The 26027-nt window shown below is 43.5% G+C and overlaps 1 protein-coding gene across 1 annotated transcript in view; it reads right to left on the bottom strand.

Moving 5' to 3' along the window:
* Positions 1-3590: 3590 nt before the first annotated feature.
* LOC137558088 (uncharacterized) overlaps positions 3591-26027 on the bottom strand; it is a 171854-nt gene continuing 149417 nt past the window's right edge. The window contains exons 13-18 of the mRNA XM_068271719.1: positions 22513-22607; positions 15911-16010; positions 12848-12949; positions 9986-10077; positions 5496-5631; positions 3591-3599 (exon numbers count right to left, since the gene is read on the bottom strand). Coding sequence (XP_068127820.1) covers positions 3591-3599; positions 5496-5631; positions 9986-10077; positions 12848-12949; positions 15911-16010; positions 22513-22607 — 534 coding nt within the window. The remainder of the gene's footprint in view (positions 3600-5495; positions 5632-9985; positions 10078-12847; positions 12950-15910; positions 16011-22512; positions 22608-26027) is intronic.

The raw sequence follows: 26027 nt of genomic DNA, 5'->3' as shown, positions 1-26027 counted from the left end.
TTGTGGTGGTATCCCCTCTGGGATATATAATATTTATTTTCAGGGATATTTGAAATTTGTTCTGACAGAAAATGTTTTAAACTGTCAATAAGAAGACATTTCCAAGGTTGGCAAAACACTGCCTGTGACGTAGACAGCGATAAAAACTCACTAAAGATGGTAAAATAGGGTATATGCTGCGGTGATCTGGCTAAGTCATTTAAAAAAAATGACTTTTACTCACCTGGGGCTCCCCTCAGCCCCCTGCAGCTGAACGGTGCCCTCGCCGTGTCCCTCCGATGCGGCTGGTCTCGCCGGCGGCCACTTCCGGTTTGGCCGTCACCGGCCGACAGGCTGTGAACGCGGCTGATTATCCGCGTCCCCGGACGCAATAGCATTGTAGAAGGCGCTATTGCGTCCGGGGACGCGGATAATCAGCCGCGTTCACAGCCTGTCGGCCGGTGACGGCCAACCCGGAAGTGGCCGCCGGCGAGACCAGCCGCATCGGAGGGACACGGCGAGGGCACCGTTCAGCTGCAGGGGGCTGAGGGGAGCCCCAGGTGAGTAAAAGTCATTTTTTTTAAATGACTTAAGTATTCCTTTAAACAAAAATACTGCGAGTGATTTTTATCATTATCTACTGTATATTACAGATAGCAGTGTGTATGTATTTTGTGTGCAAGGGTTGTTGTTTTTTGTTTGTTTGTTTTTTGTATTTAAAGTGTACCTGAGACGTCGGAAATAAATATATTTGCTACTTACCGAGGGCTAATCCGTACTCATGGGGCTAGAGGAAGCCCCAGGTAAGTAGCAAATCTTTTACTTCCGACGTCTCAGGTTTGCTTTAATGGAATCACATTCTTTAGCACTTGCCCTGATATTTAAGTTTCATGTTAATTAGTTAATAGTCTAAAGCCACTGTGACCTAGCTTCAGGCTGTAGCTCTCCTGCCTCCACGCCATTAAAGCCACAGTTTATAAATGGTGTATGAGGGGTGGATTTGTTGCCCTTCGAAAAATTAACGAGTGCATGTGTTTCCTGTATTTTAAAGTTAAGAACTTAATGTTGTGCACAAAAAGTCTCTTCTTGTGTGCTGACTGACTTGGGTTACCGCGGGGTGCAGTCCTACAAAAATACTGCAGGTTTTTGGGGAAATAAATATCCTGCATTTTACAATCTGTACTGATTTATATTGTTGCCTGTGTCAGATATTGAAGCGTGTGTGTTGTTTTTTTTCGAATAGAAATGGTAAGTATTTATTTGGAAAACAGTTTATTTGCATTGCAAGGAAAACACTGTTAACTTTTAATGCCATACATTGCCTGACAAGGGCTACTTATCATTGTCTTTGTATCTGAGAATGTGAAAAACACATTTGAAAACTCACTTAAAGGGAACCTGAAGCAAAAGGTATATGAAGGCTGCCATATTTATTTGCTTTTAAACAATACCAGTTGCCTGGCAGCCCTGCGGGTCTATTTTACTGCAGTAGTGTCCGAATAACACCAGAAGCAAGCATGCAGCTAATCTTGTCATATGCTTGTTCAGGGTCTGTGGCTAAAAGTATTAGAGGCAGAGGATCAGCAAGACAGCCAGGCAACTGGTATTGCTTAAAAGGAAATACATATGGAAGCCTCCATATCCATCTCACTTCCCTGACACACCGGCCCTTATTCAATTCACTTTTTCTACCTTTTCTCCTAGGAGATATTTTTTCTTTAACATTTCAGCACTCTGCAATGTAAAAAGTACCACAAATTAGATGAAAAAGTACTGTTAGCAGGGGTGTTGCTAGCCCCAAAGATCAGTGGCACGTCCCCTGATCTATCCTGGAGTGCCCGGATGTCCCCCAGGCAGAGTAGTGGCACCACATCACCCAGCATGGCACCACACAGTACCCAGCATGCCCCACAGAGGCACTACAGCACCCAGCATGGCACTACACAGTACCCAGCATGCCCCACAGAGGCACTACAGCACCCAGCATGGCACTACACAGCACCCAGCATGGCATTACAGTACCCAGCATGCCTCATACATGCACCATAGCACCCAGCATGACACTATCACACAGCACATGGCAATGGGGGGGTATGTCAGGTGATATGGTGCACCTATATGGGCATATTGGGTGCTGTGATGCCATGCTAGGTGTTGTGATGCCTTTATGGGGCATGCAGGGAGCTGTGGTTCTTATATGGGGCGTGATGGGAGTTGTGGCGCCTCAATGTGAGGCCCATGGGAGCATGGGAGGGGGCCCACTAGAATGCCAGGGAATGCTATGGGGCTGGCAGCAGGCCAACTCGCCCAACAAAGAGCCAGACCAGGCAGCACAGAAGCCAGGTAACTCTGCCTAGTTATGTCTAAGTGACACTGCCTATTTGTGTGATGTGCTGTATTTTGGGGGAATTTTTTGCATGAATGGAGAGGGGGGCTTCATCCAACATTTTGCTGAGCAGGCCTACTTAGACCGCTGTTAAGTTCATGTAAATTTGGCTCCACCCATGGCCACACCCACATGCATGTGCATGGCCACACCCATTTTCAGCTGGAGTGCCTAAAAGTGAACCGGATCTCTTAGGATCCTAGCAACGCCCCTGACTGTTAGAATTATTCAAGTATTTTCTTGCTTGCTGGTGGCTTAAAAGGCTTTCGGTAAAAAGATGCTAAAATATAACCTAGGACAAAACATAGAGGAAAAATAGTAGATTGAATAAGGTGCACTGTATTTTAAAGGCAGTAATAATGTTTTCAGCAGTATTTCAAATAATATTATAAATAAAGAAAACAGCATCCAGAGATGAACCCTTTCCAGTCCTTTTGCTGGTCACTCATTTTCTCCCTCCCCGACACTTAATTCTTTCCTGTGTGCTAGGGGGGGACACGACAAATGGACTTGGGTGATCTGGGAAAGGATCTGCTGCAGGGAGCAGGATACCTCCTTGCTCTAAAGTGAAGAGGTGACCTGGCATCAACGACAGGGGTGAGGCAACTGAATAGGACGGCGCTGTGCCAGATTCTCCTTTGCTGGACTATGTCCGTCATTGGACTTATAGAGGAAAAGGGTATTGGTATAGTATTGGAAACGGTTAATTACAACTACTACTCAGAACCTCTCTGCTCTAAAAGATAAGCAACAGCATAAAAACCTTAAGAGATAAAAATCTCTTTGATACACATTACAGAACTCCTGCAATAAATCTGCAGTGTGTCTACTTCATACTTTCATGGAAGCAGACAAAGGGTTAACATGCTGCGCTTACATATAAGCTGTGTCTGCCAAGGACTGCTGAATTTCTGTGCTGACACACCTGGGATATCAAATTACACTTGTGATTAGTCACAGATGAGGGTGAATTAGACAGGCTCTTCTCTATAAAAACACACAGGGTGCATTTCTCTCTGTTTTCCTTGTGTCCTGTGCAAGAGTTCAGGTCCACTTTAAGCCTAGCCTTATAATACAGATTAGACAAAACACTGGTAAAGCAAGTGCAGTATCTTACTTTTCATTATAAAGGGAAATTGTACTTTGTAAGAAGGATTTCTGCAGTTCACACAGAACGTTTTGGATTCGTTTTTCCATCTGAAAGAAATAACCATTTGTTTACGTTCTACTTTAACTGTGGAGAAAAGCCATTTTATAATGTGATCATTACGAATCAATGTAGTGCTTAAAGAAACACTACAGTGAAAATTAAGACTTTAAATCTTGCCATTTTACCTCACTCCTCTCTGGTGTCCAACAAAGAGAATTCTGTTGTTGGGCCCTAATGCTTGTCCACAAATAATACCTTTCACTGGAATGTCAAGTGCCTGTCATCCGTAGCACTGATTACTTGGATTGTCAAACCAACCTAAGATAACATTACAGTGCTTCTGGACTTTGTTAAAGTGAACCAGAGAGGAAGCATCCTCATGTATTTTACCATATACATCAGTGGGAACATTAGAGAAAACACCTACCCTGCTCTCTGTTTCATTATTTACTGTTCAGATTGCTTCTTATCAGCCCAGATAAAATCCCCAACTGAGCATTCAGTCTGGCTTTGCTATAATGACTCAGCTATAATGATTCCTGAGCAGAGCCACAAGGGGGCAGGCTTGGGCTTCAAAAGACAGCACAGAAGACAGACTCAGCTATAAAGATTCCTGAACAAAGCCAGACTGAATGCTCAGTCGGGGATTTTATCAGGGCTGATAAGAAGCAATCTGGACAGTAAATAATGAAACAGAGAGCAGGGTAGGTGTTTTCTCTAATGTTCCCACTGATATATATGGTAAAATACATGAGGATGCTTCATCTCTGGTTCCCTATAAGCTTCATAATCCAGATAGAGTGGAGACACATGCAGAGTCCTCTTTTATCTGTTCCTTAAATACCAATGGATTAGTTGGATATACAAGCTATACATCCTACTCAAGGGGAGATTACCTTTGCCTATTTCTAGAAGTCTACATTTTGAACCACTGGAGATACAACTTCATGGCTAGGACAGGTATAGCTTTTCCTTCTTAAAGGGGCACTATGGCAAAACATTGTAAAATGTAAATTACTATTCTCCTATATTGCTGTCACTTACAGTAGGCAGTAGAAATCTGACAGAAGAAACAGGTTTTGGGCCAGTCCATCTCTTCATAGGGGATTCTTAGCAAGGCTTTTATTCTTTATAAAGATATTCCCTAAAAAGGATTTAAACAATGATGCTGGCCAGCTTCCCTGCTCGCTATACAGTTCTTTGGCAGTTGGATAGAGTAACTGCCATTCACTAAGTGCTTTTGAAAATAAATAAATCCTTGAGAATTTCCTATGAACAGATGGGCTAGTCCAAAACCTGTCGCTTCTGTCAGATTTCTACTACCTACTGTAAGTGATAGCATCATAGGAGAAAAGTAATTTATGGCTCATTTTACTCTGTAAAAAGGTACTTCTTATTTGTCTATGTTAAATTTTAAATTTTTTCGCTATAATGCTCCTTTAAGGTGTGCATACGAACTATTACTGTAGCCTGCAGGGATTGGGACTTGATGCCTCGGATGACAGCTCAAGCCCAAGTTCTGTACACACACCTTGCTAGCCTGCATGTTTGTTACATGTTGTGCTGCCATAGAATGGCCTACGGTGCAGCACACAAGGGAGGGGCATAGAGCGAGCAAGGTGAGTAAGAGAACAATAAACTCAGCCTGTGCTTGACTGAGTAGATCCAGCAGTCTGCATCTCTCAGTGATACATCAGGATGTGTGTGTGTGAGTGGGTGGGGAGGAGGGAGGAAGATTTACACTTTTTTTGCAAATCAGCCAAATGCAGTAGCTGTATGGCTTGAGGACCTCAAATACACCCTTGGCCCATCCCTCAATAGCTTTCCTACTAGTTGGTGTAGTTGCTTAATGATTTTCAATAACTCATGCCTAGCATACACAAATATGGCTGCATACTACAGCAAGTTTTCCATGGGGTATGGGACCCACTGATACCAAGTTATATATCATATCATTTATTGCATTCTTGTCACACTTACATTGCGCTTTGTGGTTTCAATACTGTCTCTGTACGATGGGTCCAATATGTGTTTTTCCATACTGTCTTTAAAAAGGGCTTGAAAAGACTTCATTAAAGTGCTCTCGTTGAAAGATGCCCTTGTCGTCCCCAAGAACCTGTGACAAAGGAATAAACGTTACATTTAGAATAGATAAGCAAAATAATATCAAAAGGTGAGACGTGTTGATTGAAAGGTGGCGTGAAAGAGAAGCGTAACAACCAAGTCTCTGAGAAGAGCAAAGAATGTGACTTAACCACTTCTGTGCCAGGGGGGTATTTTTGCTGATCGGTGCTGCGTGGGCTCTACAGCCCACAGCACCGATTAGATAGCAGCCAGGACGATCAGACTTCCCCCCTTTTTTCCCCACTAGGGGGATGTACTGCGGGGGGGGGGGGGGGTCTGATCGCCGCTTGCTGCTTACGCTTGCGGGGGGGCTCTTCAAAGCCCCCCTCCGCAGCGCTTCCTGGCCTCCTTCCCTCCCTCTCCCTCCCTCTGTGAGCGGCGCAGGACGGATTTCCGTCCTGCACCTGATGGGATAGGCTTTAGCCTATCAGATGCCGGCGATCCCCGGCCAATCAGAGGCCGGGGATCGCCGATCTCCTCTACTGCGCTGCTACGCAGCAGCGCCGTATATATGTAAACACCGGGGAAGATCTTCCCCGCGTGTTTACATTTACCCTGCGAGCCGCGATCGGCGGCTCGCAGGGTGTTCACGGAGACACCCTCCGTGAACTGACATGGAAAGGCCGCTCGTATAATCCACTTCAGGATTCAGGGGCGTACTTCAGCGTACGCAGAATCCTGAAGTGGTTAAAGAGAAACTCCGACCAAGAATTGAACTTTATCCCAATCAGTAGCTGATACCTTCTTTTACATGAGAAATCTATTCCTTTTCACAAACAGACCATCAGGAGGCGCTGTATAACTGATATTGTGGTGAAACCCCTCCCACAAGAAGCTCTGAGTACCGCGGTACTCCTGGCAGTTTTCTGTCTGTGAACCTTGTTGCATTGTGGGAAATAGGTGTTTACAGCTGTTTACAACTGCCAAAAAAGCATGCAGCAGCTACATCACCTGCCAATAGTAAAAATGTCACCATGTAATAAATGTCAGAGTGTAAATCAGGGATTTAAAAGATTTTACAATGGGCAAACACTGACTAAATCATTTATACATAATTATTGTAAAAATGAAGCACTTTTTTATTTAATTGTTTGCACTGGAGTTCCTCTTTAAAGCAGCAATGTTGATGAAATTCCTAAGCAATCCCACTGGTGAGTGCACAGACCAATAGGAAACCCTGAAGGCAGATTCAAAGATGTATTTGTAGGGGTTCCCTGAATCTATTTAATGACTAATGCTGGTGTTCTAATTTGGCTTATTTGGCTAATTTGGCTTATTGAATTTGGAACACCTGAATACTCCTGAACACAACACTTCTGCCCCATTTTATATCAAGTCTAACAGGAGCAGTAAATCCCTGATGTGGGCCTTGATGCACTCTTTTGTATACAAATGCCTGTCTATTTTGCTGACTTCATTTTTACCTGACAAGAATCTAACAGTGAACAAGGCAAGAAAAGTTTAAAATAAGTGCACAATGATGCACAGGCTGTGGGAGATATGGTGACAAGCAAGGCGAAATGCCATGAGCATGGGGATCCCCACTACTCTGGTTACCAGTACACTTCAGGTGTCAGGGGTGGGTCACAGTAACTTGCCAGGAGCAGGACACATCTCCTTTTCTTTGGAAAGCACTGTTACCATTGCTGGTGGGTACAGGAGCTCTTCAGACTTCTCCCCACTCAGGGGGGTGCCCAGAAATAAGGAACAAGGGTTTGTGGTGCTATCTGATTTACTTGAAATCACAGCATTTCCTGCCCAAGTTAATTTGTGCAGCGGTGCCCTAAAAACAATAATACATTTGCCCAGGGTGGCAAATCAACTCAATAACAAAGTTTGAAGCAATATTTTATTATGGGCAACTTGCTAGAAGCCTTTATTATTATTATTATTATGTTGTATTTATGTAGCTCCAAAATCTTCCACAGCGCTGTACAGAGTATATAGTCTAGTCACTGACTCACTAACTGTCCCTCAGATGAGCTCTTTATCTAATCCCTACCAGAGTCTTATGTCTGTGGATGCATAGCCGGCCTTTGACCTGAGCGACCGGAGCGGTCGCTCAGGGCGCCAGCTACCAAGGGGGCGCCTATAGCTGGTTACCGATACTAAGGGCACCTACACCTGATTTCCTATACTGGGGCACCTATAGCTGGCTACCTTTACTGAGGGCACCCACACCTGATTTCCTATACTGGAGGCACCTACGCCTGGCTACCTATTGGGGGGATGGAGACCTTCAACTGACTTCCTATACTGGGGGCACCTATGCTTGGAAAACTATATTGAGGGCACCTTCGCATGAGATCCTATACGGGGGCCACCTATACCTGTCTACCTACCTATACTGTCTGAGAGCGTTTTTTTTTGGGGGGGGGGGGGGGGGGGCGCACTGTAGTTATAATGCGTGGTGCAAATTGTCAGTGCTGTGCTATCATTCTAAATGGGGGGGGGGGGGGGGCTAACTGTCCCACTGATTGTTTTTATTAATATTCCTAAAAGGTTCTAGCCTTCATTTTTAAGTGTATTCAGGATAATGCACGCTTTCCATCCATTCATGGTTATATTAAAAGTATTTTTCTATTATTCATATGTGACATGTCGCGGAGATCTGAGCATTTGGCGTGATGTGTCACGACGTCAAAAAGGTTGGGAACCACTGTCCCAGGTGATATCTCAGGAGAAAAGGTGAATTGCATATGGGCCTGTGCGTGTGTGTGTGTGTGTGTGCATGCACGAAAAGAATGAAGGGGGGCACAAAAATCAGGTTTCGCTCAGGGTGCTGTGAAACCTAAGGCCGGCCCTGTGTGGATGTATCGTATGTATCGTAGTCTAGGGCCAATTTTAAGGGAAAGCCAGTTAACTTATCAGTATGTTTTTGGGATGTGCAAGGAATCCAGAGTGCCCAGAGGAAGCTCACGCAGACATGGGGAGAACATACAAACTCCGTGCAGATGTTGACCTGGCCGGGATTCAAACCAGGGACACAGCGCTGCAAGGTGAGAGCGCTAACCACTACGCCACCATGCTACCCTTTAGTGTTCTTTTCCAGGACTTATGGGGCTTATTTGAACTTCTCGCTATGGCCAGCTATGTCAGCCTACAGGAAGCCATGACCAAGTCTATAAATATGATCATAAAGCCACTCACTTTATCTGAGAACTAGGAATGAATTTTAATGCAGAACATCAGCTAACAGACAAAGGACAGCACCAGTGAATAATTCTTGTCTATGCCATAGAACCTGAATGTTCAGTACTGCCAGACAGAAGGAACGGAAGCACTCCAACATGCAGCAGAAAGTTAATTGAACGATAGAGCTCAAAGAGAATAGGCTTCTTCGGAGGGATCCCCATGTGGATTCCATTCAACACATTGTTTATTCTGAACCTATTGGTCCACACAATCCCTCACTGCTGCCACCTCCACAATCTGGAATAATCATCTCAACACTATCCTTCACAGCTCCACAGCTCCTTCCAGCATGTTGATGTCAGTGGCATAGCAATACAGGGTGCAGAGGTTGCGACAGCACCCGGGCCTCTGGACTAGAGAGGCCGTCCTTCAGCCACTCTATTAGCTCTTCATTGGTGTTATGCTAGCAACTAGCAACTCTATATATGCTTTCAATAGTTGTAATCATTAACAAACAGTTCTTCTCCCCTGATTACATGTTTCTGACACTGTTGCTTTCCTTGACAGCTTTTGGTGCTCAAAATCATTTGTTCTGCATACAGTTCTTGAGGGGGCCCAATGTAAGACTCACACTGGGACCCATAGCGCCTTAGCTACGCCACTGCTTAAAAATACCAGGCACACACTATGCAATGTTTTTAATAGATTAGACCAACCTTTCCCGACATTTTTCCTTTCAAGGAACACTTTAAATCATTTTCATTTTTGAAAGAACCCCTGCATTGAAATTATACAGGGTGTGGTGATTTATTGTGCTAGTGGCACAGTCATAGTATGTGGGTGTGGTTAACCACCATTCTTGTATTGTAACAGCCTCCTAGTTTAGCCCCTGTTCCATGTTCCTCCTTTTCAGTGCACCCATGTCATGCCCTTCATTACAATGCTCCCTGTCGTGGGCCAAATAATCACCCCTGCAACCTCTGCCATCGCAGGGGGGCCCAGAGGGGCCCTTCTCCCTTTCCCCAACCGCAAGTGCAGCCAATTAGCAAAAAACCCTCCCTGTTCGCTCACAAAAAGCATGTGTCTTTTTTTTCCTGCTTCCAGATGGTGCTTCACAGCAATGCTGCCATTTGCAAGCTTGTTTTTCAAGTTCTTAGCACGTAACACGCTTGCATGCCGGTGCAAAACTACAATATCTTGTGGCATCTTACCATCCCAGCGCACATTCCAGAGACCTTCCCACAGTTGCTGGGCTGATTTTCTTGGTCTTTAGCTCTTTTGTGAATAATTCAATTGCCATTTTCTTAATGGATTATAAGACAAAAGAAAACAAAAAGAAAATAGAATTAAAACAAAGCTGTCCAGTGACAAGCACAAACACATAGACTTTCTATTAATAGAACTATTCATTTATTTTCAAAATATATGCATTTGGTGAGCATTGCCAGCTTACATTTTCATGCATATGTGATAAATGGCTTATTTCACTTGCTCTACCACATAAAAGAATACTTTAGTGGTTAAGAATCAACATGCTTGAATGCTTGATACATGTGGTAAGACAGACACGTGGTTAAGCAGAAATACTGAAGCTTATAGTACATGTAGCCTTGCTATGACTTTTAGCACATGTGGGTGCAGGGGCATACAGGAACTTGTAGCACGTGAGGTTGGAAAGATATTTTGGGGCTTGTAGTGCATATGATTGTAGGGACATACAGGAATGTATAGTACATGTGGTTTTAGGGACATACAGGAATATGTAGTACATGTGGTTGTAGGGAAATACAGGAATGTGTAGTACATGTGGTTTTAGGGACATAGTACATGTGGTTGTAGGGAAATACAGGAATGTGTAGTACATGTGGTTGTAGGGACATACAGGAATGTGTAGTACATGTGGTTGTAGGGACATACAGGAATAAGTGGTTGTAGGGACATACAGGACTGTGTAGTGCATGCGGTTGTAGGGACATACAGGAACATGTATTACATGTGGTTGTAGAAACAAACAGGACCGTGTAGTACATGTGGTTGTAGGGACATATGCGAACATTTAGTACATGTGATTGGAAAGATATTTTGAGATATGTAGTGCATGGGGATGTATGGACATGCTTGGATTTGAAGCACATATGATTGCAACATAGTTATGGGATTGTAGTACACATGGCTTTAGGGACATACAGGAATGTGTAGTACATGTGGTTGTAGGGACATACAGGAACGTGTAGTACATATGGTTGTAGGTACATAGAGGAATGTGTTGTACATAGGGATGTAGGGACATACAGGAACATGTGATTGCAAGGACATACAGGAACGTGTAGTACATGTGGTTGTAGAAACAAACAAGACCGTGTAGTACATGTGGTTGTAGGGACATATGCGAACATTTAGTACATGTGGTTGGAAAGCTATTTAGAGATGTAGTGGATGGGATGTAGGGACATGCATGGACTTGAAGCACATATGATTGCAACATAGTTATGGGATTGTAGTACATGTGGCTGGACAGACATGCAGGGAAATCCAACTATGTAAATGGAGTGACAATCTGGCACTTCTTGCATTTGGTACATGTCATTAGGGACTTGCAGTATACATGCGTGGAGTGACATGCTAGGATTTGCAATACATGTGGCTGGATCTTGAACCACAAATGGTTATATGCTGAGTGTTGTATTACACACATCCAATTCTGATTGGCCAATCACTGACCAATTTTACCACCTCCATGAGTATGAATTTACCTACATAATTTGTTCAGAGTATTCAAAATCTGTTTTTTTTCATCGTACTTGTTTTTATTTTTTAGAAAGTACTGATTTCTCATATCTTACAGTAGAAATAATAAATCATCAAATATAATTATGCAGGGGGGACAACCAGGACAGTAGTCCAGATCAGATGGAGTGGATATAACAAAGTCCCAATCAGTGTCTTTCCAAGGGGCTTAAAAAAAAGAAGAAAAACAGTAGAAGAGGAAGACTCTTGACTCGTAGATGGAGGACTTCGGTTAGAAAAGTAGTGGTTGGGTGGACCCTGAGTGGGGTGAATGATAAAGAGCTTCGCAACCACCTTCTCGAGTCAGTTGTAGAAAAAGAGAAGCGTTGGGGGGAAAGAAGAAGAAAAAGGAGGGAGGGAGTGAGAAGGGTGTCGAGGAAGAGAGAGGAAAACAAATAAAGAGGAGGGAAGAAAAAATATTTAGCTTCTAGATAAAAGCATAAGAGAGGAGAGTCACACCAGTACTCATCTGACCTATATTGCGTAGAAGGGATAAGTGGTAATTAGTAGGGGCCTAATATGAACGTGTAAAAGTAGACTAGGCGGGTGTCAGGTAACTAGGGTTAACTTCCTAGGACCATTTTGGAAAAGAGGGGGAGGGGAATAGGAGGAGTATAGATCCGTTCAAGGGGGGTGAAAGATGGGAGAGGAATACGGCCGAGAGTCCCATATTTTGTGGAAATTCGCCTTAGTGTCTCTTAATGAGGCCGTAAGTATTTAAAATCTGTTTGTCCTTATTGTGTTTTGTATGTGCATATAAGCTCAGGCCCAGAGAAGGGTGCAGAGCTTCTGTTTTTATATATATAGTTATATAGAAGAATTTTCATCACGTATGTTTTAATACAGTCCCACCAGAGGACCTAAAGTTTACTGTCACAGTAAAGCTTTTGGCTTTGTTCCTAAATCTAATACACACATGAGATAATTATCTTTGGAAAACAAATGAACAACGATTGTTGTGCCTATAATCATTTTTCTAAAGACCTTCAAAGGTAGCAACCAAATATATTTGTATTTCAATCTTTTGAATTCATCCTGGTGGATATGGTCTGCCAACGATCTCATACAGGCTAAGGTGCGTATGAGATTGGATGACATCGCCAGATATTTCTAATTGTGGCCACTAATGATCCAGTCTTTTTCATCCAATCTTACCATTTCTATGTTACATCTATACCTAAATTATCCATTCATTATATTCACTTAATCCTGTACTTTAATCCTGTACAGGGTCCAAACTTTTTTGAAAATGGGGTTGTAGAAATAAGATATGCTACACAGAATACCTTGTAATTATTGAGAATAACGTGTAAATTTTCTATTAGCAAACTGAAAATCGGTAATATGTCTTCATCCAAATCTCCAAACAGTATGTCATCCATTTTCCTCTATAATGAAGATGCAGAAAGAAAGAAAGAAATAGCATCAGAAGCAAGCTGAAGTGGTGATATCAAACTGCAGCATCATGCAAAAGTTACATGGGTTTAGATTAAAATATTTTTGAGGTTATCGTGAAGGCCATGGCACTGAGAAAATAATCTTGCTGCCATGTAGGTTTGTGCATGTTGCTGTTGCTGTAATTTCAGCATTCTGTGCTAGAATCTGATATGACACAGTTAAGGGTTGCAAATTATTGCCTCTTAATACAGGATATTTTTTCATAACTCCAGGAAAAAATTGCACTGCAGTGCCAAGACCCTGTGTATCTCTGATTCAAGCAGTTCCTCAAAAACTATGTTATGCTTATCACATTGGAAAGTGTGGTACCCAAAAATCAGTTTGAAGAGGAGAGGCAATAAATGACTTACCTCTCCTATAGAACAAAAGCTATTACGGCTTTGTAGCAATTCAAAGTGTTCATTGCCCAGGAATAGGGTATGACAACGCATTTCGTGGGCTTTACCTGCTTTCACAGGTCAGTAACACCCACAAAAAAGTGCTGAATGGCTTCTACTGAACCTGTACAAACGCCTCGTACAGGTTCACAAGCTTGTTTCCTTCTCTAGATGGAGCAGGGGCACAACACTGAGCATTGGGATTCTAGACAGCGGAGGGCAGAGCCGGATCATCCACAAGGCAAACCTAGGTCGCTGCCTAGTTTTTGGAGAGAGTCTAGGGGCCTAGTGGATGCTAGCCCTCACCAAATCTAACTAAAAAAAGACAAGTGGCTATCAGCGGTGGGCAAAAAGCGCTGTCTTGTCTAGGGAACCATTTCGTCTTAATCTTTTTCTGGCAGAGGGTTATGGATAATATTATGGATAATATACTTGGGGCAGTTGGGAGCAGATAGGAGAGAACGCACAAAGCAGGTACCATCAGAGGTATGAGTGTGGAGGTATGAGGTGAAGGTGTGTGTATGGCAGAGGTGTAAAAAAATATTAGTCTATAAAGAAAAAATAAACAAACAAATAAAGTTAGCAAACAATGATGAGAACCTGAGCCAATATAAAAGAGCTTCAATGAAGCTTGCCTGTTTAAGTTAGGTGCAGTATTGTCTGTATGCTGAATTTGTAAAAAAAAATAAAAAAATTAAAAAAGGGAAAAGAAATTCCAGGCTGTACACAATCAACATGAAATCTGCAAGCAAGCCAGAAAAATAAGTATATATCCTTCCCTAGTCTTCATTCTCTATTGTTCTATATCGCATATGCATACTTTTGCAGTGTAATTTGCAATTATGATGAGAAATCTGAATTAGTAATTTTCAGCGAATTCATAATTAATTTCTTTATAATTCATAATGCCACACCATAATTTTACATTAACTTGTAATTTCATATTTAATTTAGCATTTACTCAAAATTATGCACAATTTCACATAATTAAGGGAGATTTTTCATAATTACGAATTTGCAATTATGTTCATAATTACAAATATAACATAATTATGAAAATAACGCATATAATGCACTTGTACCTTCACCTAATTTACATGCAATTTTCACAATTACAATTTTTGTATTAAAATTGTAATCCTGAAAATTACGCAAAATTACACGTAAGTGAAATCTAGCAATTACGATCATCACTATTCTTCACTATCTTGATTGCCATGTGACAATCTCATGGGTTCTCTTGAAGCCTTCCTGTATCTTCACTGAAGAGCTACAAGGTTCCCACTACCTTGCTTCAAATTTTGCATGAAACTATTTGGTTGCCAAAGTCAATGACATTACACAACCACGTGTATAAATATATCCATCTAGTGAGGTTAAATCCGTTTGATATTCGATTTGAAGCCACAAACTCACTTTCACTTGGGAATGCTTGCAGAATTTGGGGAGGAATCCTGAAATGATCACATCGGTGGCTACAGTAGCCATATTGTGATCTCTCAGAGAATCGCTGTAAAATTGTGGTACATCGCCATTCGGCAAATCACAGGCATTTTGTGATTGCTGCAAAGCGCCTATAGTGGGTTCCAGGCCTTATACATGACTGAAAAAGGTCTTATAACAGGACTTTTACCTTAAAAGTTGCATGTCTTCCATTGTACTGAGGGTTAAAAATTGCTCTATCAGTGATATCACTTTCAATCTCAGTCCAACTGTTCACAGCTTTTTGAATAGATCTCTGTAGCAAACTTTTCAGCTAAAAAAAAGAAAAACAATGGTAATGTGTGTGTGTGGTAATTTACTGTATACACGTATGCTGGACAACAGCAGGAGTGACCATGGACTACAAGGTGAAGAAGGTCTTGACTGTATACCGTACTTGCTTTCTGACCTCAATGTCTGGTCTGTTATATCTGTGCACTTTGGCTACACCTCTATTCTCTCAATGGGTTATATGCAATTTTGAGGCGATAACAAGCTTTGAGTCAAACTGAACTGAATTTTTGTAAACTGTTTACATAGAAGTTATAATATATGAAAGTAGATAGATTGTGTACTTTTTAACTTTTTTCCTTATTTTCCTTTTCAAATACATAGAAAATAAGATAATTACCAATAACAAATATCACCCACAAAAATCCTAATTTGTCCTGAAAAAAAAACAATATATAGATCATTTAGTTGTGATAATTATTGATACATTTATTGCCAAAGTAATCAGCGCTGAGCTGAACTGTGAAAATTACCAGGGTAGGGAAATGGTTAATGATTAGAAATGTTTTAAACTCTTCATTTTCTTATGAGTGTCTGTCAAAACATGTATTTTCTGTAAATAATAACATGTATAATTTGCTATATGAAATAATGTTAACATTTACTAATTATATTTTTTCTACATAATAATGCTTACAATAACATTTGCCATATAGTAATACTTTGTACTGAGAGCTCTATTCATTACAGCTGAGAAGGATCAATTAGTCACTGAACATGTTTAGGGAGCTTTCCACTTACCGATCCATCAACAGAATCTTTGATTAAATCTTCATGTTTTGTTTTCAGTGTATTGAAAAGATCCTCATTTTTCTTCAAAAACTTTGTTTCCTGATCAAAGCTGAGGGGAATGTAAGTTGAATATAAAGAAGGAATTTTAAATAAGAAAGGTTAATGAAACTAGAGGTCATGTGTAATTTGCTTTTTCTCTTACATTTTCTCCTGTCTCATCAAGTAGATGACTGTCAAAATTATTCTGAGTATTGCTTGCTGGTAGCTTAAAGCGGAATATAACCCTGCATTTCAACTTTGCTCTAAAACATTATTTACAGCATATTATATGCAATCTTTTTTTTTTTTTTTTACTAGACCAGCATTCGAAGGGTTACACAGAGTTTTAAAGTTCCTGGAGATTTCTGCAGACGCATCTGAAGCTGAAATAGATACATTTTGTTTACATAAATGTATCTAAGTGTTGAATGTGACTCACTCTCTCTGACTGAGCTGGAGGACAGCCAAAGTGTGTAACATTCAACACTTAGATACATTTATGTAAACAAAATGTATCTATTTCAGATGCGTCTGCAGAAATCTCCAGGAACTTTAAAACTCTCTGTAGGCCCATACACACGTCGGATTTTTCTGAACGACGGGTCGTTTGAACGTCCCGTCGTTCAGTCGTTCGCACTGTCAAATCCGACGTGTGTACAGACTATCGTTCGCGTGATAAGACTGGTTTCCAGCGATCCGCCCTGCGGATTGCTGGTAACCAGTCTTATCACGCGAACGATAGTCTGTACACACGTCGGATTTGATGTGCGAATGACTGAACGACGGGACGTACAAACGTCCCGTCATTCAGAAATATCCGACGTGTGTATGGGCCTAAACCCTTCCAATGCTGGTCTAGTAAAAAAAAAAAAATGCTGGTTGTATATAATATACTGTAAATATTGTTTTAGAGCAAAGTTGAAATGCAGGGTTATATTCCGCTTTAAAAAGGCATTTTATTGATAAGGTGGAAAAACATTACTTAGGAGAACATTTGGGAGAAAAGGGGAATTAGATAAGGGCCTAGGACTCATGTGAAAATTCAGAGTGGACCTATATTGAAAGAATATGAAAGTTACTACTTCTGCCCTTCTAACATTTGCTAGTTGCGTGGCTGGTTTTCAAGCTAATGCTTTATCATCAATAGTTTCTGAATCACTGACTGACTGAATGACTGACTGACTGAACAAGTGGGAAAGGACCCAATGCAACAAGAAACATTCCCATTAGTACCCAATTAAGTTTTAAAATGTGTGGTGACTGAGATAATATATCAATACTCCTATTATAGGAGTATTAAAATGCCAGAGTAGTAGATATCAGAAAGAGTTGGATAAACAAGTTCCAAAAGGTAGAGACAGCGTGACATGAGGTTCTAGATCCAAAGGTTTGGAGGTGGATTCTGGGGTGACCAGTTTGCCCTTAGGTTGTGGGAGGAGTGATGCAGTTATAACTAATCCTTCAGATAGCCAGGTCCTCAATTGTGTAAATGTTTAAATGTTAGTTGTACAGTAATGAAATCTGTTTAATGGGTAACTTGTGGAGTAAGTAGAGGATGGTGGGGCAGTAGCGTCCCTACCATACGGCGGCAGGGGGCGCCCCGCACTGGGTGTCGGGCGCCCCAGGGGGTGTCATCAGGCCTCCCACAGAGGCCTGTGTAATGTGCAGGACAGGAGGGGGAAGCAGCACGGAAAGGAGGGGTGGCGGGGAAGCGGCGGGGAGGGGGGCCGGACCCCCCACCTCCCTCACCTGGGTCCCCTCCTTCTGGCGCTTCCCCCTCCTAATTGGCAGCAGCGGGCAAGAGGACTTACTCACCTCCTTCCTGCGTTCCAGGCAATGGCAAATAGCGTCATCGTCACGTGACGCTGGTCTCCGCCTTCTCCACCGCTCACTGTGCTTTCTGATTGGCGGAAGCACAGTGAGCAACAGAGAAGTCGGAGACCAGCGTCGCGTGAGGATGACGCTATGCGCCGCCGCTATCGCCAGGAGCAGGTGAGTGAGTCTTCTTCGCCACTCCTGCCCGCTGCTGCTAATTAGGAGGGGGAAGCGCCAGAAGGAGGGGACCCAGGTGAGGGAGGTCGGGGGTCCGGCCCCCCTCCCCGCCACCCCTCCTTCCAGGCTTTCCTCACACTGGGGGCAACTAAACTAGCTATACTGGGGGCAATTATACTAGCTATTCTGGGGGCAATTATACTAGCTATTCTGGGGGCAGCTATACTAGCTATTCTGGGGGCAACTGTACTGGCTATACTGGGGGCAACTAAACTAGCTATACTGGGGGCAACTAAACTAGCTATACTGGGGGCAGCTATACTGGGGGGCAGCTATACTGGGGGCAGCTATACTAGCTATACTGGGGGCAACTAAACTAGCTATACTGGGGGCAGCTAAACTAGCTATACTGGGGGCAGCTATACTGGGGGGCAGCTATACTGGGGGGCAGCTATACTGGGGGCAGCTATACTGGGGGCAGCTATACTAGCTATACTGGGGGCAACTAAACTAGCTATACTGGGGGCAGCTATACTGGGGGCAGCTATACTAGCTATACTGGGGGCAGCTATACTAGGGGCAGCTATACTAGCTATACTGGGGGCAGCTATACTAGCTATACTGGGGGCAGCCATACTAGCTATACTGGGGGCAGCTATACTGGGGGGCAGCTATACTAGCTATACTGGGGGCAGCTATACTAGCTATACTGGGGGGAGCTATACTGGGGGCAACTATACTGGGGGCAACTATACTAGCTATACTGGGGGCAGCTATACTAGCTATACTGGGGGCAGCTATACTGGGGGCAGATATACTAGCTATACTGGGGGCAGCTATACTAGCTATACTGGGGGCAGCTATACAGGGGGCAAATATACTAGCTATACAGGGGGCAACTATACTAGCTATACTGGGGGCAACTATTGACGATTGAAGTGTTTTGTGGACAGGTCTGCCACACGATTGCATGTATTTTCTGGTCAAATCTGCTACATGATTGCATGTATTTTCTGGGCAAATCTGCCGACATGATTGCATGTATTTTCTGGGCAAATCTGCCGACATGATTGCATGTATTTTCTGGGCAAATCTGCCGACATGATTGCATGTATTTTCTGGGCAAATCTGCCGACATGATTGAACGTATTCTCTGGGCTAATCTGCAGACATGATTGCATGTATTTTCTGGGCAAATCTGCCGACATGATTGAACGTATTCTCTGGGCAAATCTGCACACATTACGTGTATTTTCTTCAGAAAACGTGCACAATTATGTGAATTTTCTGGGGAAAGGGTCACCAAAACTTGGGTCCACTGTCTTTGCATTGCACTTTTAAAGGGAACCCGAGGTGAGAATAATATTGAGGCTGCCATATTTATCTCCTTTTAAGCAATACCAGTTGCCTGGCTGCCGTGCTGGTCCTCTGCCTCTAATTCTTTCAACCACAGACCCTGAACAAGCATGCTTGTATCTGGTGTGATTCAGTTCACTACTGCAGCCAAATAGATCAGCAGGGCAACTAGTATTGTTTAAAAGGAAATAAATATGGCAGCCTCCATATCACTCTCACCCGGGTTCACGTCAAATTACAGTTAGCTCCGCCCTCATCCGGTCATGGCCACGCCCATTTTTTTGCCGCATGTTATAGCGCCACCCATTTTTTGCCCCTTTACTTTTTGGGGGGGGGGGGGGGTGTCTTATAATACCCAGCACCGGGTGTCAAATGCCCTAGGTACGCCACTGTGGTGGGGTTGGTTTGTTAGCAGCCTGGCTATGTTGTTCTGTACTAAATGCAGGCGGTGCAGGTCAATATTTAGAAGACCTTTGCTGAGGGAATTCCAATTATCCAGCAAATATGTAATGAAATCTTGAATTTGGGTTGACAGATCAATGGGGGAATGAGGTGCTTAGCCATTTAAGGACCGCGGTGTTAAACCCCCCTAGTGACCAGGCCATTTTTTACTATTTTAGCTAATAGCACAAAAGTGATTCTCTCCCCCCCCCTTTTCTCCCCACCAACAGAGCTCTCTGTTGGTGGGGTCTGATTGCTCCTTAGATCGCAGCACTGTACAGGTTTATTAGACGGAAGTTTCGCCGTCTAACAGTCTCCGAGCGGCGATTGCCGCTGGGAGACTGAAGGCAGAGCGGGGCTCCGTCATCCATGTGGAGATGCGTGGTCGATCTCTTGCAAACCCCATACCCAGCCATTCATGCCGATCGCCGTGGAGTGGTCCTGGGGCTGACGCCGCGTTCACGCCAATTGGCGTGGAGCGGTCGGCAGGAGGTTAATTTTTGCAATGTTCCTTAGGTGAAAATACAAAGATTTCTAAAGGTCAATTGAAACAAACTATGCACATGACGAAAGCTATGTAGATCTTATCTCCTTCCTGAAGCTCAAACCAGCAACAGCCTGGACTGTTGTAGCAAAGCGTGCTGGGTCTGTGAATTCTGTTCATGATGCTAAATTCTGAAACCGTATTTGTGTCTTAGTAGAATTCAAGATTCTTAAATCTAATCTACATTTTACTTTAAAGCCCTCAATGCTACATTTTGGTGAGTCTGTATTCGCTGCAGTCTCAACTTTCTGTTCTGGTCTGACAGGAGTGGAACCCATTGGATTTCAACATGTTATGTATTCTAAAATACTTATATTCTCACCAGGGCCGGGCCGACACATAGGCTGGCAAGGCTACAGCCTCTGGGCGCCGGTCAGTGAGCTGATTGATGATCGCATTCGGGCACATTCTTCATTAGCTGTGTCTGCCTGGCGCCCGCTCTGCTATTTACCGCTTCAGCGTTTGCGTTGCCATGGTGACGATCATGCCGGCGCCTCCCCCCACTCTCTCCAGCTGCCGCCGGGCATGTTATAATCTTCATAAGCGTGCAGCTCACGTAAGCTAAGTCTGTGGCTGATGCTTCCTAGTGGTGGCTCTCGCGCGAGGCCCGCCCCTTCTCTTGACACTGGCTGGGGTCTGGTGTGGCTTGTGTTTGGTTGCGTGAGCCCGCCCGCCCCCCTTCTTCTCATTAAACATCCTTCGCAGACGTCTTCTGGCTGGGCGGGCTGGCTTCGTACTTAGTTGGGAAAGGGACTGGACTGGGCTGGGCTGGCACCTGCGGCCATTCACAGTTACCCAGACAAACAGACAGACAGTGAGTACCAGTAGTCGATCCTGATTCCTGACAGTGACTGCCTGGATAGTTGTTTGTTGAGATCTGCCTGCAAGCAAGCAGCATAGTGTCTGTGTGTATATAGGTGCAGAATGAGTATGTTTGTGGATATATAGTATATCATTCATTCTGCACCTATAAACACATGTGGCAGATAATGCTGCCTGCCTCAGAGGAAATTTAAAGTTTGATTAATAAAGTGAGTTTAACTTACCTGGGGCTTTTTCTTGCAGCCCCCTGGAGTCCTCCTGTGCTGTGCCCACGACGCGGCGACCTCTGCTAAACTGGCCTCGTTGTGCGCATCTGCGGTACATGAAAATTGCTAATGCACATGTGCAGAGTGTGCATGGCTTGGGGCCGCAGATGCACAGTAGCCGCCGTCTGGCGGCAACCGGCCAGCTTTGTGGTGGTCGCCGCTGCTGGCCAGAGGGACTTGGACTGATGGGATGTGGGCACAGGAGGACTACTGGGGGCTGAAAGAAGCCACAGGTAAGTTCAACTCATTATTTGTAGACTTAAAGTACCCTTGACCTCGTTTAAAAAAAAAAAATGTTCATGCTTTTTTCATTTGCTGTGCTGTGGCATATGAGTCACAGCACCATCCTCCCCCCTTTAGCACCCCCTCTGTCCCCCACTCTACTCAGACGTAATGCAGAACTCGCTGATGAGCGAGGAAGAAGTGTCAGTACTTCCTCCTGTCTGCCCGTCCTCAGGAGCGCCCACCCCTTCCGTCACTAATAGTTCCTATCTTCACAGCGTGCTGGGGAGCTGCACTTTGTGCGGTCTTGAGGTAATTTAGCTGGGAACTATAGTGTACTAATAGCTGTATTAGTACACTATCGTTCTGAGCTAAATTACTTCAAGACCGCACACACGCAGCTCCCCAGCGCGCTGTAAAGATAGGAACTGTTAGCGATGGGGGGGGGGGGCGCACACTTGGGGGGAGGGGGCGCACTTGGGCAGCTCAACCTCTGTTGGTGGGGGACCTTGTCCCGGCCCTGATTCTCACCATAGTGTAAAGAGTGGTTATCTTGAAGCAGCCTAGGTATTCTCCTTTGACCTCTTTAATACAGAAAGCATTTATGTCTACAGAACAACTACCCACTGAAGGGGTGTTTTTTTTCCCATTTTGTGTAAACTCTGGGGACTGCTGCGCGTGCGAACCCTAGGAGATTAGCAATTACACAAAAAAGCTAAACATTTTATAAGGTAATTCCAAGGAGTCATTTTTGCCCTAAGGTGCTGGTTTTGTACCACGGACGCCATGGTTTTACTAATTCTATCTATAGTTTGAGTTAATAAGTTGTCAATAGCGAATAGTCAACTTCATACTGAATATACACTCAAAATAAAGCTCGGATCTTTATATTCAGTTCAGTCAATGAACAAATACAGAGAAAAACATACTTCATTTCTTGAGCAGTTGGTGGACTATCATCCTCTGGTTGATTGCCTGCTTCATCTCTACGGCAGGCTTCAAAATCTTCTAGCTTCTTTTCAATCTACAGAGTGGTACATAAATGTCCATCTTTTAATAAAATACACTAAAGCAGTAATGATTCTAGCTACACATATCTAGCCTTTTATTATAACCAGTAAACTCCCAATTCTCAAAAGAATCGCACACCACAACTGCCTGCAGTGCCCCCACCGCCCAAAATATGTACGCACACCACAACTGCTGCATTTATGGCTCATTTTACTCTGGAAGAAATGTACTTCTTATTTGTATGTGTTTTCAATTGTAAGATTTTTGCGACAGTTTCTCTGTCATGACAGGACCACTGTCATGAAAATCTCAAAATAAATTACTTTTCTCCTATGTTGAAGTCACTTACAGTAGGTAGAGGAAATCTGACATTACCAACAGGTTTTGGGTAAGTCCATTCTCTCCATAGGAGAGTCTCAGCATGGCCTTTATTTTTTATAAAGACACTCCCTGAAAAAGATTTATATAAAGATGCTGCCCAGCCTCCCTGCTTACTGCACACTATTTTGTCAGTTGGACAGAGAAACTGCCATTCACTAAGTGCTTTTGAAAATAAAGAAAACCCTGGGAACCTCCCATGAGGAGATGAGCTAGTCCAAAACCTGTTGATCCTGTCAGATTTCTACTACTTACTGTAAGTGACAACAACATAGGAGAAAAGTAATTAATGGCTCATTTTACTCTGGAAGAAACGTACTTATTATCTGTATAGGTTTACATATATTTTAAATGTTAAGACTTTTGCAGCAGTGGTCTTTTAACCACTTGACGTCTGCCTCACGCCACCTAACGCCAATCGGCGTGCAGTCCTGGGGGCGTGTTTTGCAGGAGATCGCACGTGCATCATCTCCACTTGAATGACGGAGCACCACTGTCTATGGCAGAGCTGTACGGGGAACAGCCGTGTGACGCTGGGATGCAGGAGAGCAATCAGCTCTCGTTAGCTGAAGCCTATGACATAGGTTCATTTATTATAAAAAAAAGCAAATAAATATTTGTCAAAAATAAATAAACACTGGGGAGCGATCACAGCCCACCAACAGAAAGCTCTGTTAGTGGCCAGAAATGGGGGGGGGGAATCACTTGTGTGCTGAGCCCTTAAAGCTGCAGTTGCCCAATTAGTGAAAAATGGCCTGGTCACTGGGGGGGGTGTTAAGCCTGTGGTCCTTAAAGAGAACCTGAACTGAAAATGAAAAGTCAAAATAAACATAAACATAAGGGATCTATCTGTTGGTCGATTTGGTGGCAATCGACCAGTGTATGGCTGCCTTAAAGAGAACCTAAACTGAAAAGAAAAGTCAAAATAACCATACACATACTTACCTCCTGTGTAGTCTAATTCTCAATCTCTTTCTCATCTCCTGTGTCCTGTTTGTCCACTGTGATCAATGGAATTCTCCGACCTCCATTTTGAAAATGGCCATTACCCCATAACAGCTTTCTGATCAGCACACTGTTAAACTGTTATATCGCCCACTTGAGCCATAGGGACACATGGACATTACCTTGCACATTCAGTTGTAACTGACAGCAGCTGATATATAACTGACAGCAACTGGTATATTTCAGTTCTGACAAAATATATTTCCCTATGGCTCAAGTGGGTGATATTACAGTTTAACAGTGTGCTGACCAGGAAGCTGTTATGGAGTAGTGACCATTTTCAAAATGGAGGACGGAGAATTCCATTGATCACAGCGGACAAACAGGACCAGGAGATGAGAAAGAGATTGAGGAGGTAAGTATGTCCTGTGTATGGTTATTTTGACTTTTTTTTCCAGTTCAGGTTCTCTTTAAAGGGACTCCGAGCAGTGCAGAAACTATGGAAAGATGCATATCATTTTAAAGCTCTCTTTCTCCTCTTTCCAATGATATATAAATTGCCACCCTACGCCTTTTAGTTTTCGCTATTTTCGAGATTGAAATTGCCGCGGATGCGATTTCGATCGCGAAAATAGAGAAAACTAAAAGGCGTAGGGCGACTATTTAGGTGTTGCCAGAAAGAGGAGACAGAGAGCTTTAAAATGATATCCATCTTTCTATAGTTACTTGTATTACACAGGGCGACTTTTTCCTAAAGTCAGCAGCTCCATTCTGCTGAATGGAGCTGCTGACACTGGGGAAAGTGTCGTCCTGTGTAATACAAGTAACTATGGAAAGATGGATATCATTTTAAAGCTCTCTTTCTCCTCTTTCTGGCGACACCTAAATCGTCGCCCTACGCCTTTTAGTTTTTTATATTTTCGCGATTGAAATCGCGTCCGCGTCAATTTCAATTGCAAAAATAGCGAAAACTAAAAGGCGTAGGGTGGCAATTTATATATCATTGGAAAGAGGAGAAAGAGAGCTTTAAAATAATATGCATCTTTCCATAGTTTCTGCACTGCTCGGAGTCCCTTTAAGGCAGCCATACTCTGCCAACAGGCAGCCACCAAATCGACCAACAGATAGATCCCTTTCTGATCGAATCTGATCACAGAGGGAACTATTGGCTGTCAAACACTGCACACAGATTTTGAATCGATTTCACCTTGAAATCAATTCACAACCTGTGTAGCTGCAGCCCGCCGACTGCTCGTCGGCCCTGGTGTGCTCCCCCGGCCTGCAGCAATGCATGACCTGTACGCAGGTGAGAGTTCCCGGTCCATTCTGACGCTTTTTCCTGCTGGCCTGTCTCCTCTTCACTTTCTGTCCCATCCTGTGACGAGCGGAAGTACAAACAGTACAGGGTGCTTGTCACAGGAGAAGACAGGAAATAACGAGGAGACAGGCCAGCTGGAGAAAGTGTTAGCACGGACCAGGGACTCGCGCCGGTGGACAGGTGGACAGATAATGTACTGCTGCCACTATGCTGTGTCGGTTGTCGCCGAATTGATCGCCGCTAACGATGCGCTCCTGACCTGCCTGCGATTTAGCAAAACTTTCTGCCAGGACAGATTGACTGAATCAATCAATTTCAGGTGGAAATCAATTGATTGGTCAGCATTTGCGTTATCGATTTCACAGCAGATTTGATCACAGTGATCGAATCTGCTGTATATCAACGGGAAATTGACTTAGTGTATGGGTAGCTTTAGACCGGGATCTATCTGCATAAGCATATTGGGCAATATGTAGTTTGACGTGATAAGAAGCTAAAAACGTGGAAGCTTCTTATCACCTGACTTCGCTCAGGATTTGCCAGCAAATTCAATTGCCGGCTTCAATTGAGCACTGTCCGAGTGTAAAGAGCGTAACTACTACTAATGAAAAGTAGCTATTTGCCTGAGCAATGCTCCTGTGTGCTGAGCCTGTCATGTGATGGGAGTGAGGTAATGTGCCGTGGAGCTGTCCTTCAGCATTTCAGCAATGCCACCTTGCTCCCCCAGGAGATGCGTGTGCACCTGACATGTGTTGCTAGAGCCAGGAGACTCCTTGCCGCCACTGCCTGCTG

The sequence above is a fragment of the Hyperolius riggenbachi genome, chromosome 1, assembly GCF_040937935.1.
Source record: "Hyperolius riggenbachi isolate aHypRig1 chromosome 1, aHypRig1.pri, whole genome shotgun sequence".
Classification (NCBI taxonomy): domain Eukaryota; kingdom Metazoa; phylum Chordata; class Amphibia; order Anura; family Hyperoliidae; genus Hyperolius; species Hyperolius riggenbachi.
This window is presented reverse-complemented; position numbering and strand designations above follow the sequence as displayed.